Raw genomic sequence first — 15,654 nt, 5'->3', positions numbered from 1 at the left:
GAGAAATGTGTGAAATAACAAGAGTTTGAAATGATAAATAGTTAGTGGACTGGTTAACAAATATTTGCCTATTCACATCAATTCTGACCAACCAACTAACAAAGTATCCCACAATTTCCCTCAACACATTAATCCGGAGGGTGGATGGGGTGACTTCAAGGAGAAAGATACACAACAAAACACTTAATGAGAGTCTTGTGCAGGTCTTATTTTTCACACTTCTAATTTAATTCATTCTTCCTTTAGATTACAGAAACTACATTAAAAAATGTTTTCAAACAATGAAAGACCCTAATGCCGTTCCAGGTGAATATGTGCTGTTGAATGAGAGATACTCAAAGCTACGGATCCTAGATTATCACCTATCTAAAGGCGAGAGAGTAAATGAAATTCGAGCAACAGGAAGGAAACGACCTGAGTCTTCAGCCAGCATTGAAACACTATTTAACCCTGATAAACATGGATTAATTCCACAAGTTGTTGTACTACAAGGAGCTGCAGGAATTGGAAAAACAATGACGGCCAAAAAAATCATGTTTGATTGGGCTTCTCAACAACTTTACCAGGACAAATTTAATTTTGTTTTCTATATTTGCTGTAGAAAGACGAATCTCCATGCAGAGACAGAGAAGCATAGCATTGCAGAGATAATTTCCGAAGGATGGCTCAAGTGTCATGAATCGAAAAAGGTCATTCCAAACATAATGAAGAATGAAGAGAATCTTCTGTTCATAATCGATGGCTTTGATGAATTGTATTCCTTTGATTGGTCCAAAGATTCCTTTTGCTCTGATCCCTGGAAGAAGGAGCCAGTGAGAATTCTTTTGAGCAGTTTATTTCAAAAAAAGCTTCTTCCCAAATCCTCTCTTATAATCACAACAAGACCAACTGCTTTGGAGAAACTCCATCAATGTTTACAGCTCCCAGGTTATTTTGAGATACTGGGATTTTCTCCTGAGGAAAGAGAAGAATATTTCTACAATTTTTTTGAAAATAATGACCAAGCAATTAAAGCTTTCAGATTTGTTAAACAAAATGATACCCTTTTCACCATGTGTGTCATTCCCCTTGTGAGTTGGATCATCTGCACAGTTTTAAAGGAAGAGATGGAGAGAGGCCAGGATCTTCAGAAGACACCGTACACTCTCACAGCAATCTATATGCTGTATCTCTCCAGTTTGTTAGATTATCACCATAAAGAATCCAAACAGGATGTTCAATCAAATGTGAAAGGCTTATGCTCTTTGGCTGCAGAAGGAATCTTGAATGAGGAAATATTGTTTATGGAAGAAGAAGTCAAGAAGCATATTTTAGACCAGGGAAACTCCATCTCCCTTTTTCTGAATCAGAGCATCTTCAAAGAGAATGTTGATTGTATTCAAACCTACAGCTTTATTCATTTAAGTTTCCAGGAGTTTTTTGCTGCTTTGTTTTATGTCTTAGAAAAAGGAGATGAGCAGCATTCTCAAAATCCGAATGAAAATTTGCAGGCATTATTAGAAATACATAAATCTTTTGAGACTGAAGAAGTATTGCGCTTTCTCTTTGGTTTTTTAAGTGAAGAAAAAAAAATGAGAGAGTTGAAAAAAAATTTGGATGGAAAATTTGTCCTAAGATTAAAGAATTAATGTTAGACTGGGTGAAAGATAATTTAAAAAATGGTAGATCTTCCATATTGACAATATTTCATTATTTATATGAGACACAAGATGATAACTTTGTAAAAAATGCACTATATGGTGTCACTCAACTAATGGAATATTTCTACTCTTCTATGGACTTCATGATCTTCAACTATTGTATACAACACTGCCAGAATTTAAAGACACTTAATGTTGAGTGTTTTTTTCAATATCGTACAAGAAATGAGTAAGTATTTTGAACATTTCATTTAGTTTATGATCCTGTCACTACTATTCTATAACTTAATGTCTCAAATATAATAAGATAAAAGAAAAATGTTACTTGGGAGTAAAGATGTTTGTTTGTTTGTTCGTTCATTCATTCATTTATTTCCTGAGCAGGAAATCCTAGAGCACCCCAGCCAAATGGCAGTCCAATCTCCTCTTGAAAGTGTCCAGAGTTGGGGAGTTCACAACCTCCATGGGCAGGCTGTTCCACTGGTTGACTGCTCTGACTGTCACGAAGTTCTTCCTTATTTCCAGGTTGAATTTCTCCTTGGTCAACTTCCAGCCATTGTTCCTTGTCCGGCCCTCTGGCGCCCTAGAGAATAGAGTGGCCCCCACCTCTCTGTGGCAACTCCTCATATACCTGTATACTGTTATCATGTCCTCTCTGGCCCTCCTTTTCTCTAGGCTATCCATGCCCAGTTCCTGCAATCTCTCTTCGTAAGTCATGGTTTCAAGTCTCCTAATCATTTTGGTTGCTCTTTTCTGCACCTACTCCAGAGTTTCAATGTCTCTTTTGAAGTGTGGTGACCAGAACTGGATGCAGTACCCCAGATGTGGTCTGACCAGGACGTGGTAAAGTGGTATTAATACTTCCCTGGTCTTGCAGTGTATCCCCCTGTCGATGCAGCTTAGGATAATGTTGGCTTTTTTGGCCGCTGCTGCACATTGCTGCCTCATGTTTAGTTGATTATCCACCAAGACTCCGAGATCTCTTTTACAGTCACTACTGCTAAGTGGGGTTTCTCCTAGGCTGTATGTGTGTCTAAGATTTTTTTTGCCTAGGTGAAGGACTTTGCTCTTGTCGACGATGAACATCATTTTTTTTTAAAAATATATAATTTATTGATTTGTAGAATAGGGAAAAGGGAGTACAAAAAGTAAGAAGGGTAGGAAAGAAAATTATACATATCCAATTAACATCTGTAATATATGCAATTTAGTGTATATCTGTGCATAACATTAGACTAAGCACAGTCCTATTATGTTCAAGGTTTACAGTTGGAATGTAAAAAAACATATATCCAAATAGCATCCACTGTCGATTCAAAGTAGTGGGCTGTAGATGTTTGTCAATTCAAAGTAATGAACTATAAATAGCCGTATTACATTCAGATTTTACACTGTGTAGTTTTTAATCCAATAATACATATAGTACATCTTTTGATTTAAAGGTGGGATTAGTTAAGTATTAGAGTCGTTAGTAGGTATTTATTTATTTATTTATTAGATTTGTATGCCGCCCCTCTCCGCAGACTTGGGGCAGCTAACAACAGTAAAAAGACAATATAAACAAATCAAATATTAAAAGTAATTTTAAAAACCCCAATTTAAGAAACCCATCATACATACAGACATACCATACATAAATTTTATAAGCCTAGGGGGAAGGGAATATTTCAATTTCCCCATGCCTGATGACAGAGGTGGGTTTTAAGAAGCTTACGAAAGGCAAGGAGGGGTGGGGGCAACTCTGATATCTGGGGGGAGTTGGTACCAGAGTGTTGGGGCCGCTACAGAGAAGGCTCTTCCCCTGGGTGCCGCCAAGTGACATTGTTTAGTCGACGGGACCTGGAGAAGGCCAACTCTGTGGGACCTAACTGGTCGCTGGGATTCGTGTGGCAGAAGCCGGTCCTGGAGATATTCTGGTCCAATGCCATGAAGGGCTTTATAGGTCATAACCAACACTTTGAATTGTGACCAGAAACTGATCGGCAACCAATGCAGACTGCAGAGTGTTGGTGTGACATGGGCATATTTGGGAAAGCCCATGATTGCTCTCGCAGCTGCATTCTGCACGATCTGGAGTTTCCGAACACTTTTCAAAGGTAGCCCCATGTAGAGAGCGTTACAGTAGTCGAGCCTCGAGGTGATGAGGGCAGGAGTGAGTGTGAGCAGTGAAACTAGGATGTAAAAAAATGAAATATTTAGGAGTTTGGTTGTTTAAGAATCCTATTAAAATTGCAACGGTTAACTATAATTTAGTATGGAAGAGACTTCAAAAGCAGATAAAAAATTGGAGGGGAAAAAGGTTGAGAAGAATTGCTAAGATTAGAGCCCTTAAAATGATGATAATACCAAAAATGATGTATTTATTTCAGGTTTTACCAGGTACCTTTCCTGTTGCAAAATTGAGAGAATGGGATAGTAAATTAAATTTTTGGATTGAAGGAAACAAAAGGCCTAGAATAAGAAAAAAATGGCTGTTTGCCCACGAGAAAGGGGGGGTAGCCCGTGCTTAGAATTATATAGAGAAGCATTTCAAATAGAAAGATTAATGGAATTACAGCTATGGGGGGAAAAGAAGTGGGTGAAGTTGGAAAACGAAATTAATAATATAAATAATAAGGAGTTATTATTTAAAAAATGGAGTAAAATAGAAATCAATAATTTAACCGACCCGCTGAAAGCAGGTTTAGAAATAGGGTCTAAATGGCAGGGGAAATGTGGAACTAGAAATTCAAAATTATCAACGTTACACGTATTGAATACAGGTAATGATGTTAACTTAACTAGAATTATAAAAGTATTAAATAGCAAAGGGATAATGAGAATGGAACAATTATATGAGAAGGATGGGAGAGTTAGTAGAACTTGGTTGGAATGGTGGCTCGGTCAACAGAAATGGCTGCAGATTAATGCAATAAGTAAGTATTTAAATAAAAGTGAGAATAAAGAAGCTTTCTTGCGAGAAGAAGATTGTTTAGAAAAAATAATAAAAGAAAAGATTAATGATACAAAAGCTCAAGCTAGCAATATATATAGAATGTTATTGCAAGTGGAAGAGGAAGTAATAAAAAGTTTGACAAGATGCTGGCAAAATGATTTACAAATAGATGAAAGTGAAATGAAAGAAATAGTAGAAAATATACATAAGATTAAAAATACAAGAATTAAAGAGATGAGAAGGAAAATCTTACACAAATGGTATTATACACCAGCACAACTTGCAGGGGAAAGAGAAAGGTAATTGTTGGCATGGTTGCCAAAAGAAGGGAATTTTTATGCATATGTTCTGGGAGTGTGTAGAAATTCAGACATTTTGGAAAGAAGTGCAGAATGAAATTAATAAAATGTTAAATATTAATTTGATAATTGCAAAAGAAATAGCGATCTTAATTAAACAAAGAGAACTAGGAGATTTTAAAGAAATAAAAACCGCAGCATTGGAAAGTGCTGAAGCAGTAGTGGTATTGGGTTGGAAAGAGTCTATAAAATGGACATTACAGAATTGGTATTGGTACATGGTGGATCACATACATTTTGAAATTATGGAAATAAGATTAAACAACTTTGATGAAAACAAACTGGAAAAGCTGATGGTACGATGGAATAAGGTGAAAGGTTATATGTTGAGTAGAATCTGTGATGTAAATGTGAAAAATAAACTGCAATCACTCTTTTAGTAATAACAAATGCAAAGTAGAGCCAAGGGAATATATTTTACAACAACACAAAGATTGGAACTTCAGCCTGATGATGGTGAACTAAATTTATATATATATATATATACCGTACTTTCCGGCGTATAAGACGACTGGGTGTATAAGACGACCCCCTAACTTTTCCAGTTAAAATATAGAATTTGAGATATACTCGCCATATAAGACTACCCCTCTTCTGACTGTCAAAAACTGAGTCTAGGTCTATGATGTACTTGCATTGAGAAAAAAATCATTTCTGAACATGATAACACAATATTTTAATTACTAATGATGAAGATCTTATTGTTAAAATTATGAATGAATTATTTAGAGAGAGAGAGCCAAGTGGGAGCACTCTTCTGTCTATCTCTCCATATGTCTCTGTCTATCTGTCTTGTCTGCCTCTCATATTTCTCCTCACCACAATTAAGTTTATTATTATAACTCATCATAATTTGTCAACACAAAAAGGTGAACCTGGCTATTTTCCTTTCTCCTACCATCTATTCTGTAGGTATCTTTCAGTCTAACATGCAGCATGCTGACACCTATGTGAGAATCTATTATGGAATGAGAATCTGTATGTGATATCATGATATGGCAATCCAAACAGCCCATCCATTTTTTCCTCTTTCCGCACTTTCTGTCTTTATCCTCTTGCAATGTCACTTAAACAGATTTTAACTTGTCGGGTTTAATTAGTGACCCTGCCAATTTTCAGTACTGTGCAGTGTGCTATGATACAGAGCAGGGTGAATAATATGACCTCAGCTTTTAAAGTTATTTTAAAATGTTGCCTAAGAAATATGAAAAGATGATTCTTTTTGGAGGAAAAGTACATTTTCAATGGTTAAACATAAGAACAAATACAAACAGGCAGAAATAAATGCATCCAGTTTAACATTCAATCATTTCCCTGGCTCTTTTTATTGAAATGAACAAGTTCATACATTCAATTTTGCAACCACTAATAATGTTGGTCAAGTAGGTACAAAAATACCTGGGGAAATGATCAAAGTCTTTCTCTCTCCCCCTCTCTCTCCCTCTCTTTCTCTCTTGCTATCTCTCTCTCTCTTTTTTTGCTTTCTCTCTTTCTCTCCCCCTCTCTCTCCTTCTCTTACTATCTCTTTCTCTCTCTTTCTGTCTCCCCTCTCTCCCCCTCTCTCTCTCTCTCTTGCCATCTCTTTCTCTCCCTCTCTCTTTCTCTCCCTCTCTTGCTATCTCTTTCTCTCTTTCTTTCCCCCCTCTCTCCCTCTCTCTTTCTCTCTCTCCCTCTGTTGCTATCCCCCCTCTCTCTTTCTCTCACTCCCTCTTGCTATCTCTTTCTCTCTTTCCCCCCTCTCTCCCTCTCTCTTTCTCTCTCTCCCTCTGTTGCTATCCCCCCTCTCTTTCTCTCTGTCCCTCTCTTGCTAACCCCCTGTCTCCCTCTCTTGCTATCTCTTTCTCTCCCCCCTCTCTCTTTCTCTCTCCCTCTCTTGCTATCTCTTTCTCTCCCCCTCTCTCCATCTCTCTTTCTCTCTCTCCCTCTCTTGCTATCTCTTTCCTTCTCTTTCTGCCCCCCTCTCCCTCTCTCTTTCTCTCTCTCTCCTTCTCTTTCTCCCTCTGTTGCTATCCCCCCTCTCTCTTTCTCTCTGTCCCTCTGTTGCTAACCCCCCCTCTCTCTCCCTCTCTCTTTCTCTCTCTCTCCCTCTGTTGCTATCCCCCCTCTCTCTTTCTTTCTCTCTCTCCCTCTCTTGCTATCTCTTTCTCTCTCTCTTTCCCCCCTCTCTCCCTCTCTCTTTCTCTCTCTCCCTCTGTTGCTATCCCCCTCTCTTTCTCTCTGTCCCTCTCTTGCTAACCCCCTGTCTCCCTCTCTTGCTATCTCTTTCTCTCCCCCCTCTCTCTTTCTCTCTCCCTCTCTTGCTATCTCTTTCTCTCCCCCTCTCTCCATCTCTCTTTCTCTCTCTCCCTCTCTTGCTATCTCTTTCCTTCTCTTTCTGCCCCCCTCTCCCTCTCTCTTTCTCTCTCTCTCATTCTCTTTCTCCCTCTGTTGCTATCCCCCCTCTCTCTTTCTCTCTGTCCCTCTGTTGCTAACCCCCCCTCTCTCTCCCTCTCTCTTTCTCTCTCTCTCCCTCTGTTGCTATCCCCCCTCTCTCTTTCTCTCTCTCCCTCTCTTGCTATCTCTTTCTCTCTTTCTTTCCCCCCTCTCTCCCTCTCTCTTTCTCTCTCTCCCTCTGTTGCTATCCCCCCTCTTTCTCTCTGTCCCTCTCTTGCTAACCCCCTGTCTCCCTCTCTTGCTATCTCTTTCTCTCCCCCCTCTCTTTCTCTCTCCCTCTCTTGCTATCTCTTTCTCTCCCCCTCTCTCCATCTCTCTTTCTCTCTCTCCCTCCCTCTCTTTCTCTCTCTTTCTTTCTCTTTCTGCCCCCCTCTCCCTCTCTCTTTCTCTCTCTCTCCTTCTCTTTCTCCCTCTGTTGCTATCCCCCCTCTCTCTTTCTATCTGTCCCTCTGTTGCTAACCCCCCTCTCTCTCCCTCTCTTGCTATCTCTTTCTCTCCCCCCCCTCTCCCTCTTTTTTTCTCTCAGCAGCGGCAGCAGGGTGACCAGCTGTGAGGTGGAGCTACGGAACCGAGGCACGGACGGCGGCGTGTGGGCAAGCCTGCGCTTTGCGCAGGCTCGCCCAGCTGGGAGGCGGTGTTCTCGCCCCCCCAGCTGAAACTGACGTCCGGCCGGGGCGATTCTTCCCCGGCCGGACAGGCAGCGTGTGGGCGAGCCTGCGCTCCGCTCAGGCTCGCCCAGCTGGGAGGCGGTGTTCTCGCCCCCCCCCCTCAGCTGAAACTGACATCCGGCGGGGCCATTCTTCCCCGGCCGGACAGGCAGCGTGTGGGCGAGCCTGCGCTCCGCTCAGGCTCGCCCAGCTGGGAGGCGGTGTTCTCGCCCCCCCCCTCAGCTGAAACTGACGTCCGGCCGGGGCGATTCTTCCCCGGCCAGACAGGCAGCGTGTGGGCGAGCCTGCGCTCCGCTCAGGCTCGCCCAGCTGGGAGGCGGTGTTCTCGCCCCCCCCCCCAGCTGAAACTAACGTCCGGCCGGGGCGATTCTTCCCCGGCCGGACAGGCAGCATGTGGGTGAGCCTGCGCTCCGCTCAGGCTCGCCCAGCTGGGAGGCGGTGTTCTCGCCCCCTCCCAGCTGAAACTGACGTCCGGCCGGGGCGATTCTTCCCCGGCCGGACAGGCAGCGTGTGGGCGAGCCTGCGCTCCGCTCAGGCTCGCCCAGCTGGGAGGTGGTGTTCTCGCCCCCCCCCTCAGCTGAAACTGACATCTGGCCGGGGCAATTCTTCCCCGGCCGGACAGGCAGCGTGTGGGCGAGCCTGCGCTCCGCTCAGGCTCGCCCAGCTGGGAGGCGGTGTTCTCGCCCCCCCCAGCTGAAACTGATGTCCGGCTGGGGCGATTCTTCCCCGGCTGGACAGGCAGCATGTGGGCGAGCCTGCGCTCCGCTCAGGCTCGCCCAGCTGGGAGGCGGTGTTCTCGCCCCCCCCCCCCAGCTGAAACTGACGTCCGGCCAGGGCGATTCTTCCCCGGCCGGACAGGCAGCGTGTGGGCGAGTCTGCGCTCCGCTCACGCTCGCCCAGCTGGGAGGCGGTGTTCTCGCCCCTCCCAGCCATCGCAAATAGGCGTCACTGTCCTATATCCGGCGTACAAGACGACCCCCCACTTTGGAAAAGATTTTCAGGGGTTAAAAAGTCATCTTATACGCCGGAAAATACGGTATATATATAAATTAGTAAATTCTGAACCCCTTGTAATGGGTGGTGGTGGTGATGGGGGTTTCCTTGTCTGTTAGGTGATGGGCACATGCACTGTGCACTTTTTTATGTTTGTCTTTATGTAACCTCATTTATAAAAATCAATAAAAATATATTTTAAAAAAAAGAAGTTCCCCTTCTACTCCCTCATCCAGGTCGCTGATGAAAATATTGAAGAGTACAAGGCCCAGGATGGAACCCTGTGGTATCCCACTGCCTACATTCTTCCATGTGGATTTGGAACCGTTGAGGACAACTCGTTGCTTATGGTTGGACAGCCAACTCTTTATCCATCTGCATGTGTTGTAACCTACCCCATTTTTTTCTAATTTGGGGATTAGGAGATTGTGGTCAACTTTATCAAAAGCTTTGCTGAAGTCCAAGTATATGAGGTCTACTGCGTTGTGTTGGTCCACTGATTTGGTTATGGTGTTGAAAAATGATATGAGGTTGGTTTGGCATGATTTGTTTCTGACAAACCCGTACTGGCTGTTGAATATAATGTTGTTTGTTTCTAGGTAGTGGCAAAGTTGCTTTTTATTTATTTTCTCCAGTATTTTTCCAGGTATAGAAGTCAGACTGATTGGTCTATAGTTGCCTGGGTCAGTCTTTTTACCTTTTTTGTGGATGGGGACTACGTCAGCTCGTTTCCAGTCTTCCAGAAGGTCTCCAGTAGTCCAGGATTTTTGGTAGATCAAAAGAAGTAGTTCCGCAATGGTGTCTGCCAGTTCTTTTAGGACTCTGGGGTGAAGTCCGTCTGGCCCTGGTGATTTGTACTCATTGAGCTCCCACAAGTAGTCCCTTATTGTGTTTATGCTGAGTTTGGTTCCAGGGCTCTTTGTTGCAAACTTGCAGGTTGGTTGGTAGGTGGTCTCATTTTGTGTGAAGACTGATGCAAAGTAGGTGTTGAGCAGATGTGCTTTATCTCTGTTGTCTGTGATTTCATTACCGTCTTCGTTTTTTAGTGTAGTGACTGTTTCCTTGATTTTCTTCTTATGGTTTATGTGCTGGAAGAAACTTTTTTTGTTGTCTTTGTTGTCTTTAAAAATGATTGCCTATATTTTCTATAATCTTGTTGAGAAAATAGTTATACTGAATAAGCTGCAACCTTAACATTTCAAGCCTTTCTTTTACAGTTTTATGGATTCACAATTCTTTAAATTATTTTATTCATATGAAGACTGGCTTCAATGTAGGGGATTTTTTCCCTCCAATAGAAGGAAACAAGAATAATTAACACATTGCACTTTGTAGCTGCTTGTGACCTGTTGGATAAGAAGCTGGCTGAAGAGCTCTTTTCCCAGGTTTCAGCCTCTTTAGCCTCAGGGCTGAACTCAGGTTCTACTCAGACTATGCTTAATACATTGTGTTGTTGCACTTCGAGATCCCTGAAATATTCTCTATGCTTATTTCTTTTATTTGTACTGTGTTTCCCTGAAAATATGATATGTTCCAATATTAAGCCCAATCAGGCTTATTAGCACATGGGCTAAAATAAGCCCCCAGCCAAATAAGGCCCCTTCACTACGTTCCAGGAAAAAGGGGTTACACTTGAACCATAATGGAACCAGACTGCTAGTGATTAATATTAAAAAGGTTTCAGAGCAGCTTTTAAACTGATCCCTACAGACAAGTTGACAGGAGCTGGGCAGCTTCTGGTTCGAGAAGGTGCACTGCCAAATATGGAGGGTGGAAGTTATGCACACATTGATGAGTTAACAAGAAAACTAAATTGTAATAGTCAAGCAGAAGGACATGATAGGCCTTCTACAATTTCTACAGTCAAATTCTACAGTCAAAATCTACAGTCAAAGTTGAAAGTGCATCAGAAAATTACATATAAATGTACACAAATGCTAGAAGCCTTCAAGGAAAAATAGGGGAATTGGAATGCTTGGCAAAAGAATATTGATACTATTGGCATAACAGAAACCTGGTGGACAGATGAAAACCAATGGGACATAAGGATTCCAGGTTACAAACTGTATAGGGTGGAAAGGAGAGGGAGAAATGGTGGCAGTGTGGCCTTGTACATAAATGAGGAGTTAGAATTTCATGAACTCAAAATTCAAGAAAATTCAAACTCACCCACAGAAACATTGTGGATAAAAATCCCAGGACAGAAAACTAATCTGACATTCGGGATCTGCTATCGCCCTCCCAACCAAACTCCAGGGGCAGATTGCTCTTTGGAAAATGAATTTAAGGAGGCCTCAAAAAGAAATAGGGTAGTCATAATGGGGGACTTCAACTATCCCCAAATAGATTGGGTACATTCTTGTTCTACACATGAAAGAGAGACAAGGTTCCTTGACATGTTAGCTGATTATTCCCTTGAGCAGATGGTCATGGAACCAACCAGGGGAAAGGGGATCCCGGACTTGGTTCTAACTAATGCACAGGATGTCTTTGTAACCGAGCCCATAGGAGCCAGCGATCACAACACAATAACCTTCAGCTTAACAATGGATAGCAAATTGTCAGTGAAAACAAACACAGAGGCCTTAAACTTTCATAGGGGGGAACTTCACCAAAATGAGGAAAATAGTAAAGAAGGAACTAAAAGGAACAGTAAAAACAAGTCAAATCCCTCCAAAATGCTTGGAAACTGTTTAAACATCCGTTACAACAGGATCAAATAGAATGCATTCCTAAGAGAAGAAAGAGGACTGGAAAGTCCAATAAGTTCCAGGTAAAGTATTAAAGATAAAATTACTGGACACATAGAAAAACAGGCATTGCTGAAAGAAAATCAACATGGTTTCTGCAAAGGCAAATCATGTCTCACTAACTTGTTAGAATTCTTTGAGGGTGTAAATAAACACATACATAAAGGGGACCCAGTTGATACTGTATATCTTGACTTTCAAAAGGCTTTTGACAAAGTTTCTCACCAAAGGCTCCTAAAAAAGCTCTTCAGCCATGGAATTAGAGGACAGGTCTTGTCCTGGATTGATAACTGGCTAAATTGGAGGAAGCAAAGGGTGGCAATAAATGGACAATTCTCTGGATGGAAAGAAGTGAGAAGTGGTGTACCCCAAGATTTAGTTTTGGGACCTCTTCTTTTTAATTTATTCATTAAAGATCTGGATGTAGAAGTAAATAGTGAGGTAGCAAAGTTTGCTGATGACAATAAATTTTTCCGGGTAGAGAAAAGTGAAACTAATTGTCGTGAGCTCCAGAAAGATCTCTCGAAATTGAGTGAGTGGGCAACAAAGTGGCAAATGCATTTTAACCTAAACAAGTGCAGTTATGCATATTGGGGCAAAGAACCCCAATTATACCTACCAACTGATGGGGACCAAGCTTTCTGAGACAACCCAAGAAAGGGATCTTGTGGTTTTGGTGGACAGCTCAATGACAAATGTGAACCCAGTGTGCAGCAGCAGTAAAATAAGCAAATTCCATGCTTGGCATGATTAGGAAGGGAATTGAAAATATGTTGGCAAGGGTTGTATTGCCTCTGTATAAATCGACAGTGAGACAATATTTGTAGTCCTGTGTACAGTTCTGGTCACTGTACCTCAAGAAGGATATAATGGAACTGAAAAAGTTGAAAAAAGTGAAACAAGAATGATCAAAGAAATGGAGCCCCTCCCTTATGAAACCAGGTTGCAACGCCTTGGTCTCTTCAGCCTTGAAAGACGGCATTTAATGAGTGACTTGATCAAAGGTTATAAAATCATGCATGGGATAGAAAAAGTGGATAGAGAAAAATTCTTTTCTCTATCACATAATACTAAGATGACGGGGCACTCCCTAAAGCTTATAGGTGAGAAAGTGAGGACAAATAAAGGGAAATATATCTTCACCCAGAAATATTTCTCTTTGTTTGTCCTCACTTTCTTACCTATGAGCTTTAGGGAGTGCCCCCTCATCCTGGTATTGTGTGATAGAGAAAAGAATTTTTCTCTATCCACCTTTTCTATCCCATGCATGATTTCATACGTGCATGAGGGGTAGAGGGTTATAAGTAACACAATCATATGGGAACTGCACAGCTGTCATGACGTCTGATTGTAATGGGCAGATTCCAACAGTTTTTGGTCAAGGACTCTCCGTTACCATTTCATTTACAAAGTTTTCTTTTTCTACTACTAATTTCTCCCGCTGCAATATAAATGAATTTATTTTCAAATGGACTGGAATGCCGAACATATTTGCAGAGTAGAGTAAATGAAAACACTGATGAATAAAAGTGTCTTTTCTTTTTAGGGATTTGGATGAAAGATATATGGAACACTTCTTTAAAGCACTGACAAAACTGAGAAACTTAAGTGTCCTCCGGTAAGAAAAGTGTTAGCATTTTATTTTAGATGTTATTGATAATAAAGCCAGAACATAATATTAGAAGTTTGCGTAATAAACTAGATATATTTTTACAGCAGTCTCTCCTCAGTTTCTCATGGTCAGCAATAGAAGATACTTTACTAAAAGTTCCCAAAGCCTACCATGGAACTGACTTATAATTGACACTAAGAGAAGGAAACACAATTTGGAAAACTTAAGGAAGGTTGCAGCACTTTCACTGGAATTTCTTAATAAGAGGCAGGAAATAGACTAGAACAGAACAAGATAGAATTCTTTTTTAAAAAAAAAAAGAAAATATAATCTCTATTGAAAATAAGTAGCTGTAGGGATACATACAGCAAAAGGATTGTGCAAATATTGGTACAAATTTTAACATGTTTTTTGCTGATAAAACCGCTCAGATTCGGACGGACCTTGACTCCAATTGGAAAACAGGGGGAGGGGCTTTGGGAGCTCTTTCATACATACACACACACCATTTCTAGTCTGACCTCCTTCTCATTCAGGAGACAGTTACAGAATCCTAGAGATGGAAGGGATCTCAGATGCCATCTAGTCTGACCCCCTGCTCAAACGGGTGTGTCTGTGTGTATGAAAGAGAGAACTGTCTCATTCGTTTCTTCCCAAAGTAGCATTTTGTTAGGACTGTTCTGATTGGATGGTGGTGAAGTGTCCCATGTGGCCAAAAGGCTGTGGCTAAATGTGGATTTTTGTGATGAAAGGGCTGGGGCGAAGAGCTAGGGGCCTTTGGGTGAGGGAGATAACGCAGCGGCCTATCAGCTATTGTGGAAGAAAGAGCTTCGTCAAACTGGCGGAGGGAAAATGTCCTAAACCCAACCCGGCCACCTTCTTGAGTAGTGCAAGCAAGGCTGTTGACACGTAGGTTGGGAGATTTCAATCTACCATCGCTCAGTGAATCCTCTGGGTTGGCACAGGAGTTCATGGCCACCATTTATTTATTAAATTTGTATGCCGCCCCTCTCCATAGACTCCGTAGACCATGGCAACCATGGGCCTGACCCAAGTAATTCAGGGCCCAACCCATGAGAGGGGGCACACTCTAGACATGGTATTCCTCTCAGGACAGCTGATTATTGATCTGATATTAAGTGGCTTAGAGTGTTGCCTTTGTCATGGCTTGGTTGTGGCTTCATTTTAAGGCTCCAATCCTTCCCCGGAGGGAGGCAGAACCGATTAGGAGGTTCCACCCCATACACCTGATGGATCCAGAAAGTTTTCAAAGGGCGCTTGTGGGGGGATAGGGGGCGGGGTCTCGTGACTGCAGCACCGGGATATTTCCCTCTCTCCTGGGAAATGTCCCCAAGTCCCATTGTACGGGGGGTCTGGTCCTTTTGGACCAGGAAGGATCTCTCCTGCAGGGAGAGTGATGCTTGGGACGCTGCCAGGGGCCTGGCATGGGCCGGGATGCCCCGCTGGGCGAACTGGCTTGTTTCGCACCGGCTGTGGTGAAGTCGGCCAGGCAGCCATGCCTGTTCCAACACAGCTGCAGAGACTATGCAGCCAGGAGTATAGCCAAATGATTCAATCTGGAAAGAGAATTGAAAGACTTACTTACAGGGGGGAAGCAGATATTTTTCTGTCTATGATGGTAAGCGGAGAATGCCTGAATGGGATTTTAGACTGTTGCTTCTCGCTTGGTTGCTGGATGGGTTTAAAATGGCCTGAGATTGAAGAAGGCAGCTAACTGTGCAATGTGGCATTTCAGCTGCCATGCAGCCATCAGGAAATACTCGCTTGGTCGCATCTCCACTTCAGTCGCTCGCTCACTCACTTCTTGCTTCTCACGTGAAATTTGGCCTCATGCCAATATCATCCCAGACAAGATGGCGGTGCCCTTGAGGCACTTCTGCCCTTCTTCCTCAGAGTGATACTTTTTGCTGGTCTCTTGTGGCTTGTACAGATATTTTAAAATGTGAAACATTTTCTAACAACCAAGATGCAAGGGTCCTTGGAGGCCTTCTAGTCCAACCGCCTGCTTAGGCAGGAAACCCTGCACTACTTCAGACAAGCGGGTATCCAACACCTTCTTTAAAACTTCCAGTGTTTGAGCATTCACAACTTCTAGAGGCAAGTAGTTATTTATTATTATTATTATTATTATTATTATTATTATTATTATTATTATTATCATTATTTATTTATTTATTTATTTATTTATTTATGTATTTATTTATTAGATTTGTATGCCGCCCCTCTCCGTAGACTCGGGGTGG

The 15,654-nt window shown here is 42.2% G+C and overlaps 1 protein-coding gene across 1 annotated transcript in view; it reads left to right on the top strand.

Annotated features, from left to right (window-relative positions):
- The window catches only part of LOC139162802 (NACHT, LRR and PYD domains-containing protein 12-like), a 111,825-nt gene that overhangs the window by 34,052 nt on the left and 62,119 nt on the right, over positions 1-15,654 (top strand). The window contains 3 exon segments of the mRNA XM_070743605.1: positions 247-1,584; positions 1,587-1,869; positions 13,325-13,396. Of these exon segments, the coding sequence (XP_070599706.1) occupies positions 247-1,584; positions 1,587-1,869; positions 13,325-13,396 (1,693 nt within the window).

The sequence above is a fragment of the Erythrolamprus reginae genome, chromosome 1 (genome assembly GCF_031021105.1).
Source record: "Erythrolamprus reginae isolate rEryReg1 chromosome 1, rEryReg1.hap1, whole genome shotgun sequence".
In the NCBI taxonomy this organism is placed as follows: domain Eukaryota; kingdom Metazoa; phylum Chordata; class Lepidosauria; order Squamata; family Dipsadidae; genus Erythrolamprus; species Erythrolamprus reginae.
This window is presented reverse-complemented; position numbering and strand designations above follow the sequence as displayed.